At 47.9% G+C, this 15,886-nt stretch overlaps 2 protein-coding genes across 5 annotated transcripts in view; one reads left to right on the top strand and one right to left on the bottom strand.

The window, feature by feature from the left end:
* The window catches only part of LOC127585534 (MOB kinase activator 2-like), a 507,209-nt gene that overhangs the window by 412,238 nt on the left and 79,085 nt on the right, over positions 1 to 15,886 (bottom strand). The gene's annotated exons all lie outside the window — the stretch shown is intronic.
* The window catches only part of LOC127585530 (serine/threonine-protein kinase BRSK2-like), a 163,811-nt gene that overhangs the window by 111,034 nt on the left and 36,891 nt on the right, over positions 1 to 15,886 (top strand). For all 4 annotated transcript variants that reach the window (XM_052043072.1, XM_052043069.1, XM_052043068.1 and 1 more), the window contains one exon: positions 2,367 to 2,507. In XM_052043072.1, coding sequence (XP_051899032.1) covers positions 2,367 to 2,507 — 141 coding nt within the window. The remainder of the gene's footprint in view (positions 1 to 2,366; positions 2,508 to 15,886) is intronic.

The following is a 15,886-nucleotide window of genomic DNA, read 5'->3' as shown; positions in this document are numbered from 1 at the left end:
CACGAAGCAACAATGCATAGTTATTGCTAAGGTGTTTGTGATTGTATTTGGAGTTACAAAGATTCACTTTTTCTTCCTGGGAAGACTGTTGACTCTGGTTACTGACCACAAGTGGTGGCAACCATTCAGGGCTGGTCTGCTGTCCAATGGTGACACCGAAGCTGCAGAGACGGACCATCCTCCTGCCTCAGTACAGCTTTAACATTGGGTACGGAGCGACTGCTGCAGGGGCTGCCTTGTGAGTGAAGAAACCACAGGGATAGAGAAAGCAAAGTTCCTTCTCTGCAGGCAGTAGGTGTCTCTCCCACCATGGCAGAGGCAATCACTGGAGGTACACAGCAAGACTCTGTGTTGATACACTCAGTGGATGCATGAGGTCAGACTCGAGTCTGAATGAAGACGCAAAACCATTTTATCTCAGACTATGTGAAGGGCCCATGACCAGTGTTGTAGGATGTGGGGACACAGGCTGGGATACCAAACAGATTGTGATGGAATTTCGTGGAAGAACTTTATGCGGAACATTTGGGAATAGTGAATATGAAGGCGGTGGACGGAGGACTTGTCAATTGGCTCAACGTTGACTGATATAGAAGAACCATCCAGAGATGCACGGTGACAATCAAATAAGCCGCAGATACTGGAATTCTAAAACAAAACCAGAAAATGCTGGAAACACTCAGCAGGTCAGGCGGCATCTGTGGGAAGAGAAACAGAGTTAATGTCTCAGGTTGGAGATGCGCGGTTATCAGGTCTGCAGAACAAAAACTCCTGAAGCACCGATCCAGGTGTAGAAGGGACCTACAGGACAGTTCCAGTGGTGCCTGTGTTAGTGTTAATTAATGGCCACTGGAAGTGGTGGGAGGTAGAGTGTGCGGGGCCATGCACTAACACAGAGCCCACGACAGAGGAGGTAAGGTCTATTTTCGGCACACGTGCGTTTCCTGAAGAGGTTGTATCAGATAGTGACCCACAGCAGAGATCACTTCAATCTGAACCATTCACGGAGAGCAGAGGAATAAATCAGTTTCACTTCTCCTCACCTTCAGTGGGGAAACGGAAAGGTCAGTACCCTCAGAAAAGGAGACATGGTGTAAGCAGGTAATGGGAGGTTGAGAGAACTTCACCAGAAAGCAGCAACTTCCACCATTTCTGCTTGGCTATAGGGCAAGGCTACACTCCACAACACGATACAGACTTGTTAATGAATAGAAGACTCGGTCTCCTCTAACCCAGCTCTGAGGGGAAAGTGTAGTAGAGGTGAAAGTATCACAGCACAAGCGACAAGGAGAAGTGCTCCAGCCTCATGGCCATGTCCATGAGCTGAGACTCCCTGCAGGTTGGAGATGAGGAGGTGGAGCACTGGGGAGAGAGTGGTGGCAATGGGCCCAGATTGAGCACTTAACCCTAGGGAGCAAAATGCGGGCAAGCCGCGTGCCTGAAGGAATTTCTGGAATGCCTCCAACCATCGTTCAAGTGGATTTTCTTTAAGAGTTGTTGAGGTGAGGTCGTTCAGTCCAGAGACACCTGATTTCCCACCTGGTGAACCTACACGCTCGACACAAGTAATGCCAGCGTCAGAGAGAGTGCAAAACCAGTGACTTGGTCAAATGTGTAAAGTGCTAAATCAACTTATGGTTTTTACTTAAGGGGGAGCATTGCAGTGTATGTGGTATTTGTTGCAAGTAGTAATTGTTATTTTAAGGCAGTCATCACTTTAAGGATTGTGTTATGTGACTCTCTGGGTTGCAACGATGTGACTAGCTCCTGAGTAAAGCATGCAGACTCTGTTTAAGCTCCTCGGATCCCACGTGTATCAGCCTATACCCTGTGAAACAGGTGATGCAACGGGTGAAGAACCCACTGACTACACATTACAGTGATGGTTCCTCTGGAGTTGATTGAGTTTGAAAGCAATAACTTTAATTCAGAAGTGAATCATTCCCCCTCCCTTTCCCAGACTCACTTCCTGTCGTCTCTATGGTCCATCCTTCCCTCGTCTATCTCTCACCGACTCCTTCATACACTTCCTCATTCTGTTCCTTCCCTTACCCTGTGTTTTTTTTTACATTTCCTTCTTTGTTGACGTCTTTTGCTTTTCATTTCTCTCCCTTTCCTCCATTCCTCCCTTGAAAGACCAAACATTTGGGATTCGGTTGTATAAAATTCTAAGTTCTGTTCCCGAGACACAGGCTCTGGTGTTGCCAAGCGCCACTGGTGTGGGAGTATGGACCTGAATACTTCTGCCTTCCGATTAGTAAAGTTTATCCCTGCACGCTCAAAGCTGTTGGAATGTGTCGAGTTGACCAAGTTTGTGTTGGGCTGCGGAGTTTTCACTTTCTTTGCACTTTCCTTCCTTCAATCAGGTATTTAGTGTTGGAACACGTGTCCGGAGGGGAATTATTCGATTACCTCGTCAAGAAGGGAAGATTGACACCAAAAGAAGCTCGCAAATTTTTCCGACAAATTATATCTGCACTGGATTTCTGTCACAGTCACTCCATCTGGTAGGAAACATTTTTATTGATGTAAAGATTCCCTTTTCCCTTCTTCCTCTGAAGTATGGGTCACTCACTCTTTTGGAGAATAGTTCCCACTCAGTCCCCAAGGCATGACCTTTCCCTGAGTCTCAGGAGCCATCTGTGCTGTGGAGACCATGTCTAGCTGGGGCACTGTTACAGGGGACGAGCATTTATTTACAGTTAACGTCACTGGGTTTTTCGTCCCCACTATGTTTGTATGAACACATTAAGTACAAGATATTGTTTATTACTGAGTCCCTGAGGACATTATCGGTCAAGGACATGAGGTGGGACTGGAATTGCCCAGACACTATCCAGATCAGGGTGACACGTCTCAAAAGGGAAGCTAATGAACCCATTTTCTACATAAATTGATAAATTAGTTTATTATTGTCATAAGTACCAAGCTACAATGAAGAACTTTATTTTGCATGCCATCCATACAGATCATTTCGACACATTAGTACGTTGAGGTAGTACAAGGGAAAAGCAATAACAGAATACAGAATAAAGTGTTACAGCTTCAGAGAAAGTGCAGTGCAGGCAGACGATAAGGTGCAAGGCCATAATGAGGTAGATCCTGAGGTCAAGAGTCCATCTTATTGTACTAGGGAACCATTCAATAGTCTTATAACAGTGGGATAGAAGCTGTCCTTGAGCCTGGTGGTACGTGCTTTCAGGCTTTTGTATCTTCTGCCCGATGGGAGGGGGGAGAAGGGAGAATGTCTGGGATGGGAGGGATCGTTAGCTGCTTTACCAAGGCAGCAAGAAGTATAGACAGAGTCGGTGGAGGGGAGGCTGGTTTCTGTGATGTGCTGAGCAGTGTCCACATCTCTCTGCAGTCTCCTGTGGTCTCGGGCTGAGCGGTTGCCACACCAAGCCATGATGCATCCAGACAGGATGCTTTCTAGGGTGCATCTAGAAAAATTAGTCAGGGTCAATGGGGACATGCTGAATTTCTTTAGCCTCCTGAGGAAATTGAGGCGCTGGTGAACTTTCTTGGACCGTGGCATCTATGTGGTTGGACCAGGACAGGATATTGGTGATGTTCACTCCTAGGAACTTGAAGCTCTCAACCCTCTCCACCTCAGTGACATTGATGTAAACAGGAGCGTGTGCACTGCCCTGCTTCCTGAAATCAATGACCAGCTCTCTTGTTTAGGTGCAGATCTATTCATTACTTCTACATAAAGCTCATTGATTACAAGAGTTGCTGATCAGCTTTACCCAAATTGGTGAATGAACTCGCCATATTGGGGGCTTGATCTTACGGCCCCAAGGGTGTTAGTTCTCTGAGGTATGGCCCATACTGGGCTTGTGTTATTAGTAGGACAGTCCAAAGGAGGTTCACCAGGCTAATGCCCGGGATGAGAGGAATAAACTGTCAAAGGGTTGGGTCTGTATTCTCATTGTTCAGAAGAATGAAGGGTGATCTTATTGAAATGTATAGGGGGACATGACAGGGTAGATGTTGAGATGTTTCCACTAGTGGGAGAGTTTTGAATGAGGAGAGATAGTTATAAGAGGACGGTCATTTAAAACTGAGATGTGTAGAAATTCCTTGCTTGCAGAAGGTGGCAAATCTCTGGAATTCTATACCCCGGAGAGTTGTGGAGACTGGATCATCAGAGGTCGTTAAAGTGGAGGTAGATACATTTTTGAAAGATGAGGGAATTGAGAGCTGGGGGAACTGACACAGAAGAGGAATTGAGGCCTGGGGCAGATCAGCCATGATCGTATTGTATGGCGGGGCAGGCTTGAGGGGACGAATGGTCTATTCCTGCTCCTAGTTTCTTGCATGTGATTAGAGGCCCTTGTTTACCTTTTGCCTGGTCGCTCAGTGACACAGGGACCAGTTGTGGGCTTGGCCAATTTGAGGAAGTTACACCCTGGACCCTTGAGCTCTTGTGACTGACTTAAAGATCTTATTTAAGGAAAATATTTAAGAGAAAGTGGATGGCAGTTCTACACAAAACAAGGTGATGCTCCCTGTACAGCACCATCATGGAATTGATGGTGGATAATTCACCCTTTGTTGAATGTTTGACTTCCTGGTGGATGGGCATGTTGGATCAGCGAAGGTCATGGAGGGGAGTATCCAGACACGGTCAATGTTCCCCTTCCTCATTTCCCCTCCCGTTCCTGCAGTCTCTTGTGCAGTGGATGGTGCCATGGGAAGATGTCACCTAAGGTCTGGCAATCTTCCTATAGATCAGCGCAGCTTTGATGCTGCAGCTGGGAGCTGCTCATCCAGTGCTGACAGCTCTCAGTTTGGCCCGAGATTCCGGGCATGGACCACCGTGGCTCAGCTTCTAACCTGGTTTTACCCAGTTCCACAATTAAGATAAGATAAGATTTTTACAGGGAGTTTCCAATCAGTGTAATGTTGGTGCAGCCAGAATGGTTGAAAGTGACTTTGAAGCAGGGAGGAACATCTACATGTTTGAACCCCAGCATCCCATTATACCTGCTCAGACCATTACCCCAGTCTCCTCTCCCCATCTCTTTTGCCTCCTTCCACCTTCTGCTGCCCAGTCTCGCTCCCGCTCATGGTAACCGCAATCCCTTTGTAAGTCTTGGACCTGCTCCTTCAGTTGCTTCCTCCAGCCCACCCACTCCCTGAGTCGGTTCCCTACTCCAGTGGGTAGAGAACAGGTATCACTGGGTCAGGGTGGGCTGCAACGGAAAGAGAGCGTGAGTGTACGAGAAGCAGAGCAGAGAGGGGGGATCCAGGGACCGAGAACCGGTTAGCGATGAACTGCAGAGAGAAGCAGTGGGAGGGCACAGAGAGAAGGCAAGAGAGAAACTGTGACTACCTCTGAACGTACCAAGGGAGGTCATTAGTAACCATATTTGTTTGTCTCACTTCAAATGTCACACTTCATTAGAGGTCCAAATCAATGTTTAAAAGAGCTAAAGATACCCAGAAATTTCCTGCTGGTTTTTGATGTTGGATGAAACCAATTAGCTGTTAAATGCCTGTTGAGCATTTTTGTCATAGAGTCATAGGTCCGTAGAGTTATACAGCATGGAAACAGACCCATCAGCCAACTCATCCATACCGACCAAGATGTCTAACTGAGGGAGTCCCATCAACCAGCATTTGGTCCAGATCCCTCTAAGCCTTTCCTATCCATGTTCCTGTCCAAGTGTCTTTTAAATGTCAGAACTGTACCCAGCTCTACCACTTCCTCTGGCAGTTTGTTCCACAGACCCAGCACCCTCTGAGTGCAAAGGTTGTTTCTCAGGTCCCTTTTAAATCTTTCCCCTCTCACTTCAAATTTATATCCTCTAGTTTTAGGCTCCTGTGCCCTGGGGAAAAGATGGTGACCATTCACTTTACCTCTGCCCCTCATGATTTTATAAGGTCACCTCTCAGCCTCCTACACTCCAGCCAAAACAGTCCCAGCCTATCCAGCTTCTCCTTATAACTCAAGCCCTCCAGTCCTGGTAACATCCTCATAAGCTTTTCACACCCTTTCCAGTTTAATGACGTCCTTGCTACAGCAGGGTGACCAAATGTGGCCTTAATGATGCTTTGTACGGCTGTAACGTGGCGTCCCAATTCTTGTATTCAGTATACCAATCCATGAAGGCCAGTGTGCCAAATGCCTTCTTCACCACCCTGTCTACCTGTGTCACCACTTTCAGGGGAACTATGTACCTGCACCCCTCATTCTCTCTGGTCTACAACACTCCCCAGGGCCCGAATGTTTACTGAGTAACTCCTGCCCTATTTTGTCTTATCAAAATGCAACACCTTGCATTTATCTGAACTAAACTCCATCTGCCATTCCTCAGCCCAGTGTCCCAGCTGATCAAGATCCCGTTGTAATCTTGGATAACCTTCCTCACTGTCCACTATACCACCAGTTTTGTCGTCTGCAGACTTACCAACCATGCCCCCTACGTTCTCATCCCAGTCATTAATATAAATGACAAATAGCAGTGGACCCAGCACCGATCCCTGCCGCACACCACTGGTCACAGGCCTCCAGTCTGAAAAACAACCCTCTACCACCACCCTCTGTCTCCTACCACCAAGCCAATTTTGTATCGGATTGGCTAGCTCGCCCTGGATCCCATGTGATCTAACCCATGTCAGAAACCCACAGCAACAGAGTTGACGCTTCTCTTAAAATACAAAAATCTATCAATCTTTGTCTTGAATATAGTCAGCAACTGAGCTTCTAGAGCCCTCCTTGGGCAGAGACTTCCAAAGATTTAGCACCCTTGGATCTTCTCATTGTGGTCTTCAATGGCTGGTTCCTTATTTTGAGATCTGTCCCTTGGAACTAGGCACCCCAGCCAGGGGAAACGTTATCACTGCATTCACCCTGTCAAGCCCCACTAGGATTTTTCATGTTTCATTCCCCTAAACTTTGAAGAGTTTAGGTGCAATCTAAATCTGCAGCAGATATAATGTTTAAAAGGCAGTTGGAAAGGCACTTGGATAGAGTCATAGAGTAATACAGCACAGAGACAGGCCCTTCGGCCCAACTTGTCCAAGCCGAGCTAGATGTTCATCTAAGCTCACCCGTGTTTGGTCCATATCCCTCTAAACCTTTCCTATCAATGTATCTGTCCAATACCTTTTAAATGTTGTTATAGTACCTGCCTCAGCCACTTCCTCTGGCAGCTCGTTCCGTGTACGCACCACCCTCTGGGTGAAGAACTCACAACCTGCCCACCTCCTTCCCTTTATTCCATCGTCTTCTGCCCTCTCCTATCAGGTTCCTTCTTCTTCAGCTCTTTGCCACTTCCACCTATCACCTCCCAGCTTCTTACATCATACCCTTTTACCCCCCCACCAATCCCCCACCTACCTACCTTCCCCCCCTCACCTGGACTCACCTGTCACCCGCCAGCTTGTGCTCCTCCCCCTCCCCCTACCCTTTCATTCTGGCTTCTACCCTCTTCCCTTCCAGTCCTGATGAAGGGTCTCGGCCCAAAAGGTTGACTGTTCATTTCCCTCCATAGGTGCTGCCTGACCTGCTGTGTTCCTCCAGCATTTTGTATTGTGTGAAGAAATTGCCCCTCAGGTTCCCTTTTAAATCTTTCCCCCTCTCTTCTTCAAACTATGCCCTCTAGTTTTTGATTCCCTTTCCCTGGGAAAAAGAGCGCATTCACCCTATCTATGCCCCTCTTGATTTTATACATCTTTGTAAGGTCACCCCTCAGTCTCCTACGCTCCAAGGAATAAAGTCCTAGCCTGCCCAACCTCTCCCTATAACTCATAGGCATAGGAAAGACGTAGAAGGATATGGGCCTAATGGGAGCATAGATGGGGATCGCAGCCGTCTGGGACAAGTTGGCTCGTTTTGGTGCTCTGTGTTTCTGTGGTTCTACACAATCTATTTATGGTAAAACTCTGATAGTTCAGCGTCGGATTGTTCGGAAATCCCGACACTCTGGCATCTGGTTCACTCATGAGTCCGGAATGTGAGCCAGAAGTGCGGAGCACTATCGATGTGTGGTCAGACGCACGGGACCTGGGTGTGGGTTGGTGGTGGGGGCTGGAGCTGAGTTTCGGGTCTGAAACCCCAGGGGTCGGGAACGTGGGTGGGTTTGTGTCCGGAGTGAGTTCTGGAGCATTTGTGTATTTCCTGCACCCTTTAAACTCACCGGGTTCAATTTATTCTACTATGTAACATGTAAAACAGTGGAATAAAAATGTGTCTGGGTACTAAAAGGAGGAACATCCAATGATCTATAAAATTTACTGGTCCGACACCACCAAAGTCCCGAGGTGCCAGATTATTGGAGTTTTAATGTAACTTCTCCTCACTGAACAAACCCACCATCGCAGGAATCATCCTGGTGAACCTTTGCCGCACACCCTGTATTGCGAGTAATCCTGCTGTAGCTAAGGAGACAGACCAGACACGATCTTCCAGTGTGGCCACCCCAGCGCCCTTAGAGCAAGACATCTCATCCTGGTACTCAAAGTCTCTTGCAATAAAGGTACAACTTACCTTAATAACTGCTTGTTGAACCTGGATGTTAAAGTAAAGGGCACCCAGGCCCCTCTGAACACTGACACCTTTTAATCTCTCACAATTTAACTATCACTCTCCAGCTCTATCTTCCTCCCTCACCTTGTGAGGCTGTGCTTTAAAGTGGACTCTGCACAGCAGGTATACTACAGCAGCATAATGTTGCTCCGGAGGTGAGGGGAAGTGGAGCGAGGGGTTGGGGGAGATGAGTCTGTAGTGTCAGTGGCCACACTCCCCCCACACTTACAGGTGCTGATTGAGCCCTGAGTCACAAGAGACCCTACAACACTGTGAAACACAGATTCATAAGTTGCTGAGGTCACCGTGCTTGTGCAGTCTGATCATATCCAATAAACACCGTGTGATCTAGCAGTATCTATTGTGATGTACAGAGCAGTGAAAGCCCAGACAAGCACACACAGACAGCAGAGCAGCAGCTTGCTGACTTGCTGTGGGATTTACTCTGAGTGTGAGTTATAAACACAGGTCTTAGGTTGCACATTATTCATCCAATTCCTCTTGGTAGGGTAAAGGTGGATGTCACACACATTATGTCATCACACATGCGGATGACGGTGGAGAAATGGCAGGGTGAGTCGAACCGGGAATTACCCATTCAACTCCCCGAGGCACTGACCTCCATCTGAAATGGGGTCAAGAGTGAGTTTATGAATGGATTGAGCATGAAAGTCAGATACCATGCCCTCCAGTTTCTGGACAGTCACACCAGTGACAGAAGGAACAGTGATAAAAGCAAAGAGGCCATTCAACCCATCTAACCACTTCTGCTCCATACATGAGCAATCCAGCCACTGTCTCCCTCCTCCCTGTAGCTGTGAAATGTTTGTTTCCCATCACGTACATACCCAGTTCTCTTGCGAACGCCTTGATTGACTCTGCCTTCACTGCACTGCCTAGGCAGTGTATTCCACACTGAGCCAATCACTTTCATTCTGTGTCCCCTGGTCCTTGCCAATGGTCACTATTGCTCCCTCTCTCTACTCTGTCTGTGTCCCTTCATGGTTTTAAATGCTGTCAGATCCCCTTTTCTGTTCCAAGGAGAACAACCCCGGCTTCTCCCATCCATCCACACCACTAAAGTCCCTCATGCCCAGAATTGTTTTGGTAAATCTCTCCTACACCCTCTCCAAAGCCTTCAAGATCTTTTGTAAAGTGTCAAGCTCAGATCTGGACACAATCCTCCAGCTGTGGTCGAACAAGTGTTTTGTAAAAGTTCGTCTCGTCTTCCTTGCTGTTCTCCTTTGTCCATCTGTTGCGGGGATAATTTGGGCTTTCGGGGGAGAGAGGCAGTGCCCCCCATAGAGGGAATGATTTGGAATAACAGGAATGAAAGCAGCTTATGAAGAGGACATTCAGCTCGTCGAGCCTGAGCCACTGTTCAAGGATCTCCTGGCTGGTCTAAAGCTTAACTCCAAACCCCATATCTCTTAATGCCATTGGTTAAGTTGTGATGCTGGGCCAGCAGTTAACTTTCTAATTTAACTGTAGACTCAGCAACACTTGCTGTTCTGTTTGATGAAGAGAAGTTCGAATCTCCCTGTTCGTGCAGAAGTGTTTCCGAACTTTAATCCGGAATCTATGGCTCCAGATTTCAGTCCCTGAACCTGACGGACTCTGGGGTTAGCAGAAGTAGATTCTCTCTCCCTGCTCCATCAGTTCCTCTTAACCTGTCAAATCCAACCCTAATCTGTGTAATCTGTCCTCGTGATTAACCCTTGGAGGTCAGGTACCATTCTGGCAAATTTACACTCTGTTTTCTTCAAAAGTTTATCCTGAACTACTACCAGATTCTAGGTGTAGATGAGGGAGGACCCTCATCACTGAGGCCTAAATCCTATCCATTGTACTCTGACTCCGTTGCACAGAATATAAGAGTTGGCAGCACGGTAGCATAGCGGTTAGCATAATGCTATTACAGCGCCGGCGACCTGGGTTCAATTCCCGCTGCTGTCTGTGAGGTGTTTGTACATCCTCCCCATGTCTGCGTGGATTTCCTCTGGGTGCTCCGGTTTCCTCCCACATTCCAAAGACGTACAGGTTAGGATGTTGTGGGCATGCTATGTTGGCGCCAGAAGAGTGGCGACACTTGCGGGCTGCCCCCAGGACACTCTACGCAAAAGATGCATTTCACTGTGTGTTTTGATGTACATGTGACTAATAAATAAATATCTTAATATCTTAATCTAATGTTGCAACTTCACAAAACACTGGTCTGCCTGCACCTGGGGTGCTGTGTGCAGTTTTGGTCACCACACTGTAAGAAGGATGTGGTTGCGCTGGAGAGAGTGTGGAGGCGATTCACCAGGAGGTTGCCTGGATTGGAGGACTTGAGTTATGAGGAGAGACTGGATAAGCTGGCCTTGTTTTCCCTGGAATGAAGGAGGCTGAGGAGTGACCTGATAGAGTGACTTAAAATTATGAGAGGCATCAATAGAATAGACAGTCAGAGTCCGTGACAGAAACATCAAAAACAAGAGGGCATAGGTTTAAGGTGAGAGGAAGGAGTTTTAACAGGTCATCGGAGGGGAAGGTTTTTAACTCAGAGAGTGGCTGATATCTGGAACTCACTGTCAGAGGAATTGGTGGCGACGGATAAAATGTCTACATTTAAGAGGCATTTAGGAAGGATGTGGCGGCTTTGGAGAGGGTGCAGAAGAGATTCACCAGGATGTTGCCTGGATTGGAGAGTATTAGCTATAAGGACAGACCTGGGTTGTTTTCTCTGGAGCGTCAGAGGCTGAGGGGAGACCTGACAGAAGTTTATAAAGTTATGAGAGGCACAGATAGGCTAGACAGTCAGAATCTTTTTCCCAGGGTGAAAATGTCAGATACTAGAGGGCATAGGTCTAAGGTGAGAGGGGAAAAGTTGAAAGGAGATGTGCGAAGCGAATTTTTACACAGAGAGTGGTGGGTGCCCGGAACGGGCTGCTAGGCGTGGTGGTGGAGGCAGATACAACAGCAACATTTAAGAGGCATTTAGACAGGGCCATGAACAGGCAGGGAATGGAGGGATATGGACCGTGTGCAGGCAGATGGGGGTAGTCTAGATTAGTATCACGGTCAGCACAGACATGGTGGGCCAAAGGGCCTGTTCCTGCACTATACTGATTCTATGTTCTGTGTCCTGTGTTTTAGACAGGCACTTAAATAGGCAAGGCATAGGAGGGTAGGGTCCTAATGCAAGCAAATGGGATTGGCGTAGTCGGCATGGACATGATGGGCTGAAGGGCCTATTTTCCATGACCCTCAATGATCCTACTAATGACTCAAGGCATTAGTTCCTGTGACACCCGAGTGTTGTATATGCTCCACACCCCTCCTCATCCAACCCATCCTTCTGTTCCTTTCCCCCCAACTTCCCCTTCAATCCATCTATAAATTCCAGCAAATCCCAAATTCACTTGCTTCGCCTCCCGCCGTCCAGGGGCTGTGGGAACAGACATCACTCGGTGAAGTGCTGCTGCTATATCAGGCCCCACGAGGTGGCTTTAGATTAATCCTTTATTCAAATCACGCCTGCACATCTTGTAGTAATTACGTTGCAGGGGAAGTGTAATAAGATTTCTGATGGTGTAGAAGTGTCAGCAGTGCTGGGTGATGAATGTGGCCTGTGTTTTAATCAGGGATCCATTTCACATCTGCACTGGTGTCCCACGCGCAGCTCCGGTGCAATCTCATCTCGCATCAGCGCCAGCGAGAGGCCTCAGCAGTCGGGGTTAACCCCTGAAGTGCCAGCTGGAATTGTGCGGGGTCATGATTGTGTAGATAAGGGGCTAAGAAATAGATGCTGGAGCAGGCTGTTTGATCTGTTGCACTAGCTTTGCCATTTGATAAGTTTATGCATTAGTTGTATTTTAACCCTTTTCCTCCCAGAGACAGCTGGCCATCTTGGCCTTGAAGAATATTCCAAAACCCCATCTCTGCTGCTCTCTGGGTTGAGAATTCCAAGGCTTCTTAAGCCTCTAACAGGCAAAATTCCTCCCCATCTCTTCCTTGAATGTGTGACCTCTTGTTCTGAAACCATTGCCTTCTGCGTGGTGCAGTGGCGCAGCTAGTAGGGCCCCTGCCTCACAGATCGAGTGACCCAGGTTCAATCCTGACTTCGGCCACTGTCTGTGTGGAGTTTGCACGTTCTCCCTGTGACTGTGTGGGTTTCCCCCGAGTGCTCCGGTTTCCTCCCACATCCCAAAGATGTGCAGGTTGGTGGGTTAATTGGCCGCTGTAAATTGCCCCAAGTGTGTAAGTGAGGGGTAGAATCTGGGTGGAGTTGATAAGAATGTAAGGGGTAAATGGTGGAAGCAGATACAATAGTGGCATTTATGAGACTGTTAGACACATGAATATGCAGGGAACAGAGGGATACGGATCATGTGCAGGCAGAAGAGATTTAATTTAATTTGGCATCGTGTTCAGCGCAGACATTGTGGGCCGAAGGGCCTGTTCCTGTGCTGTACTGTTCGATATTCTAATAGATTACAGAGAAAATGACTGGGGAATGGTATTGCTGGGTGAGCTGGAATAGATTCAAGGAACTGAAATCGCCTCGTCATTCATAAGGAGAGCTATAACACACAGGAACCACACCATACTTAACCCTTGCTATTCCTAATTCATTGAAAGCCATTTCTATAATTCATTCACAGGACATAGACGGCACTGGCCTGCACTTAGGTTGATGGGCAGAATAACAACCTCCCACGTCGCAGGGAAGCACGGATGTTGTAGATACCCCCACAGGGGAAAACGTCCTGTCAGCATCTACCCTCAGCAGCAGATTCACTGTCAAGTCCCCACAGAATTTTATGTTTCAGTGTGATCCCCGGTCATTCTTTTGAGCCTCAATAAGTGGGAGCCGATAATGTTCATCTGTTTCCCCAAAGACCACCCCCTTCATCCGAGGTATCAGCCCCGTGAACCTTCTCTGAGCCGCTCCCTGTGTGGCTGTAGGGTCAGTGAGCCTAGGGCACAGGTTGAAGGGAGTTGGTTTGGTACCGGACTGGGGACGGAGGGTTTCTGTGACATGCCGTGCACTTCCAGGAAGGGTGGTGGCGGCATATCCAGCAGCAGCCTTCCAAATAATTGACAGGCGTAGAACAATTGCGTTGTGAGTTCCTCAGAAAGCCGGCACAGGCATGATGGGCCCAATGGCCTCCTCTGTGCTTCCCACCCCCTTCCCATTCTGACCTGTCTGTCTGTGGCCTCTTGCGCTGATCCAACGAGGCACAGTGTGATCTTGAGGAACAGCGACTTCCATCTTGATTCGGCTCGCTATCGAATGCAACAATCATAGGTAACTAACTTTTGGCTTGTATCAGATCTGTCCAGTTCTACTGTAAGGTTATCCGTCTGTAGTGATGGGTTTCCTCTCTTCACAGGTGCTCCAGGTCTTAGCAACAGTGCTGACCTTTATTTCACAGCGTTTACATCTCCCTTTGTTCTCTTGCCCCTTTCCCCCAGCCCCTATCCCCTTCTTTCCCCCTTTCCACTTCCCCCTTCCCCTACCCCACTCTCACCTCTTCTCCTCCGCCTCGCCACCTCCGCCCCCCTCTCTCTCCCCCTCTCCCTCCTTCCCAATATCTCCCCCCTCCCTGCCCCTTATCCCACCCTCTCTCCTGCCTTCTCTTCCTCCTCCTCTTTCTCTGTCTCTCCCTCATAAACCTATCATCTTGATGGCTTCATCAACAACTCATCAATCCTGGTCACTCCCTATCACAGATATTCCCTTTTCCCTGTAAGAGGACAAAGATCTTCAATAGGGAGGTTCATATCTAGTGCTTCCCTTGTTTGAAGCCGCGTTCTCTACTGAAGAGATGCACCTTCTCACAGTTCTCACCAGGGAGCTCTGCAGGTGTGCCCTGTGCAGCCAGCTCTTAAAGGAACATATCACAATACAGGAAGCACTCTTCCACCTACTGGAGAGGGTTGCTACTGAATGAACGAATGTTGGGAGAGGATAAGAGAATGTATCCAAGGGTCAGGCTAGTGAAGAACAGAAGGTATGACCTTTGTTCATAGGTGTTTCAGAGACCCTCCCTGCTCCTGTGGGCTGTAGGAGTCTCATCCCTTTGAGAATGGAGCCTGGGTAACCTCTCTAATGCAGCAGTGAGCAGCAAACTGTGAGGGGTGGCAGAGGTGTGTTACAGCTGTACAAGACGTTGGTCAGGGATTATAGTGTAGTGGTTAGCGTAACGCTATTACAGCGCCAGTGACCCAGGTTCAATACCGACCAATGTCTGTAAGGAGTTTGTATGTTCTCCCCGTGTCTGCATGGGTTTCCTTCGGGTGCTCCGGTTTCCTCCCACATTCCAAAGACATACGGGTTAGGAAGTTGTGGGAATGCTATGTTGGCGCCGGAAGCGTGGCGACACTTGTGGTCTGCCCTAGAACACTCTACGCAAAAGATGCATTTCACTGTGTGTTTCGATGTACATGTGACTAATAAAGATATCTTGTCTTATCTAAGGCCACATTTGGAGTGCTGCGTACACCTCTGGTCGCCCTGCTCCAGGAAGGATGTCATTAAACTGTGGAGAGGGTGCAAAAAAAGATTTATGACGGTGTTACCTGGATTGGAGGGCTTGAGTTATAAGGAGAGACTGGATGGGCTGGGACTTTTTTCACTGGAGTGTGGGAGGGTGAGGGGTGATCTTATAGAGATTTATAAAACCATGAGGGGCATAGTTAAGGTGAATGGCCACAGTCTTTTTCCCAGGGTAGGGGAGTCCAAAACAAGAGGGCACAGGTTTAAAGAGAGAGGGGAAATGTTTAAAAGGGACCTGAGGGACAACTTTTTCACACAGAGGGTGGTGAGTACATGGAATGAGCTGCCAGAGGAACAATAACAACATTTAAGAAACATTTGGACAGTTACATGGATAGGAAAGGTTTAGAGGGCAGGCAAATGGGACTAGCTCAGTTCGGCAACTTGCTCAGCATGAATGAGTTGGGCCGAAGGGCCTATTTCCTTTCTGTATAGCTCTATGACTCTATGAGATCAAGAGCCTGGAGTAGTGTGGATGCTGAGAGTGGGAATGACTGTGAACTCTGGTCAAGACACATGTGAGGTTGTACCTGAGATCAGAGGAGATCACAGGTCTCAGTGAGGACAAAGAGTGTAGTTTGATGTTCATACTTTACTCAGCACAGTGCTGGGAGAAGCAGTAAACCTTGGTTCTTCTGGGAGTAAATAAGAACTGTTGCTTTGTAGACCAGTGAGGTTGAAAATCTTACTGCAGACAGATTGTGTGTGTTGCACTGCTGTTGAAGTCATTCGGGAGATCTTACACTGACTATGAAGTACTATGAAATCCTGCCACAAAATGAGGAGACAAATTTCCTGATAAGCGC

The sequence above is a fragment of the Pristis pectinata genome, chromosome 33 (genome assembly GCF_009764475.1).
Source record: "Pristis pectinata isolate sPriPec2 chromosome 33, sPriPec2.1.pri, whole genome shotgun sequence".
NCBI classification, from domain to species: Eukaryota; Metazoa; Chordata; class Chondrichthyes; order Rhinopristiformes; family Pristidae; genus Pristis; species Pristis pectinata.
This window is presented reverse-complemented; position numbering and strand designations above follow the sequence as displayed.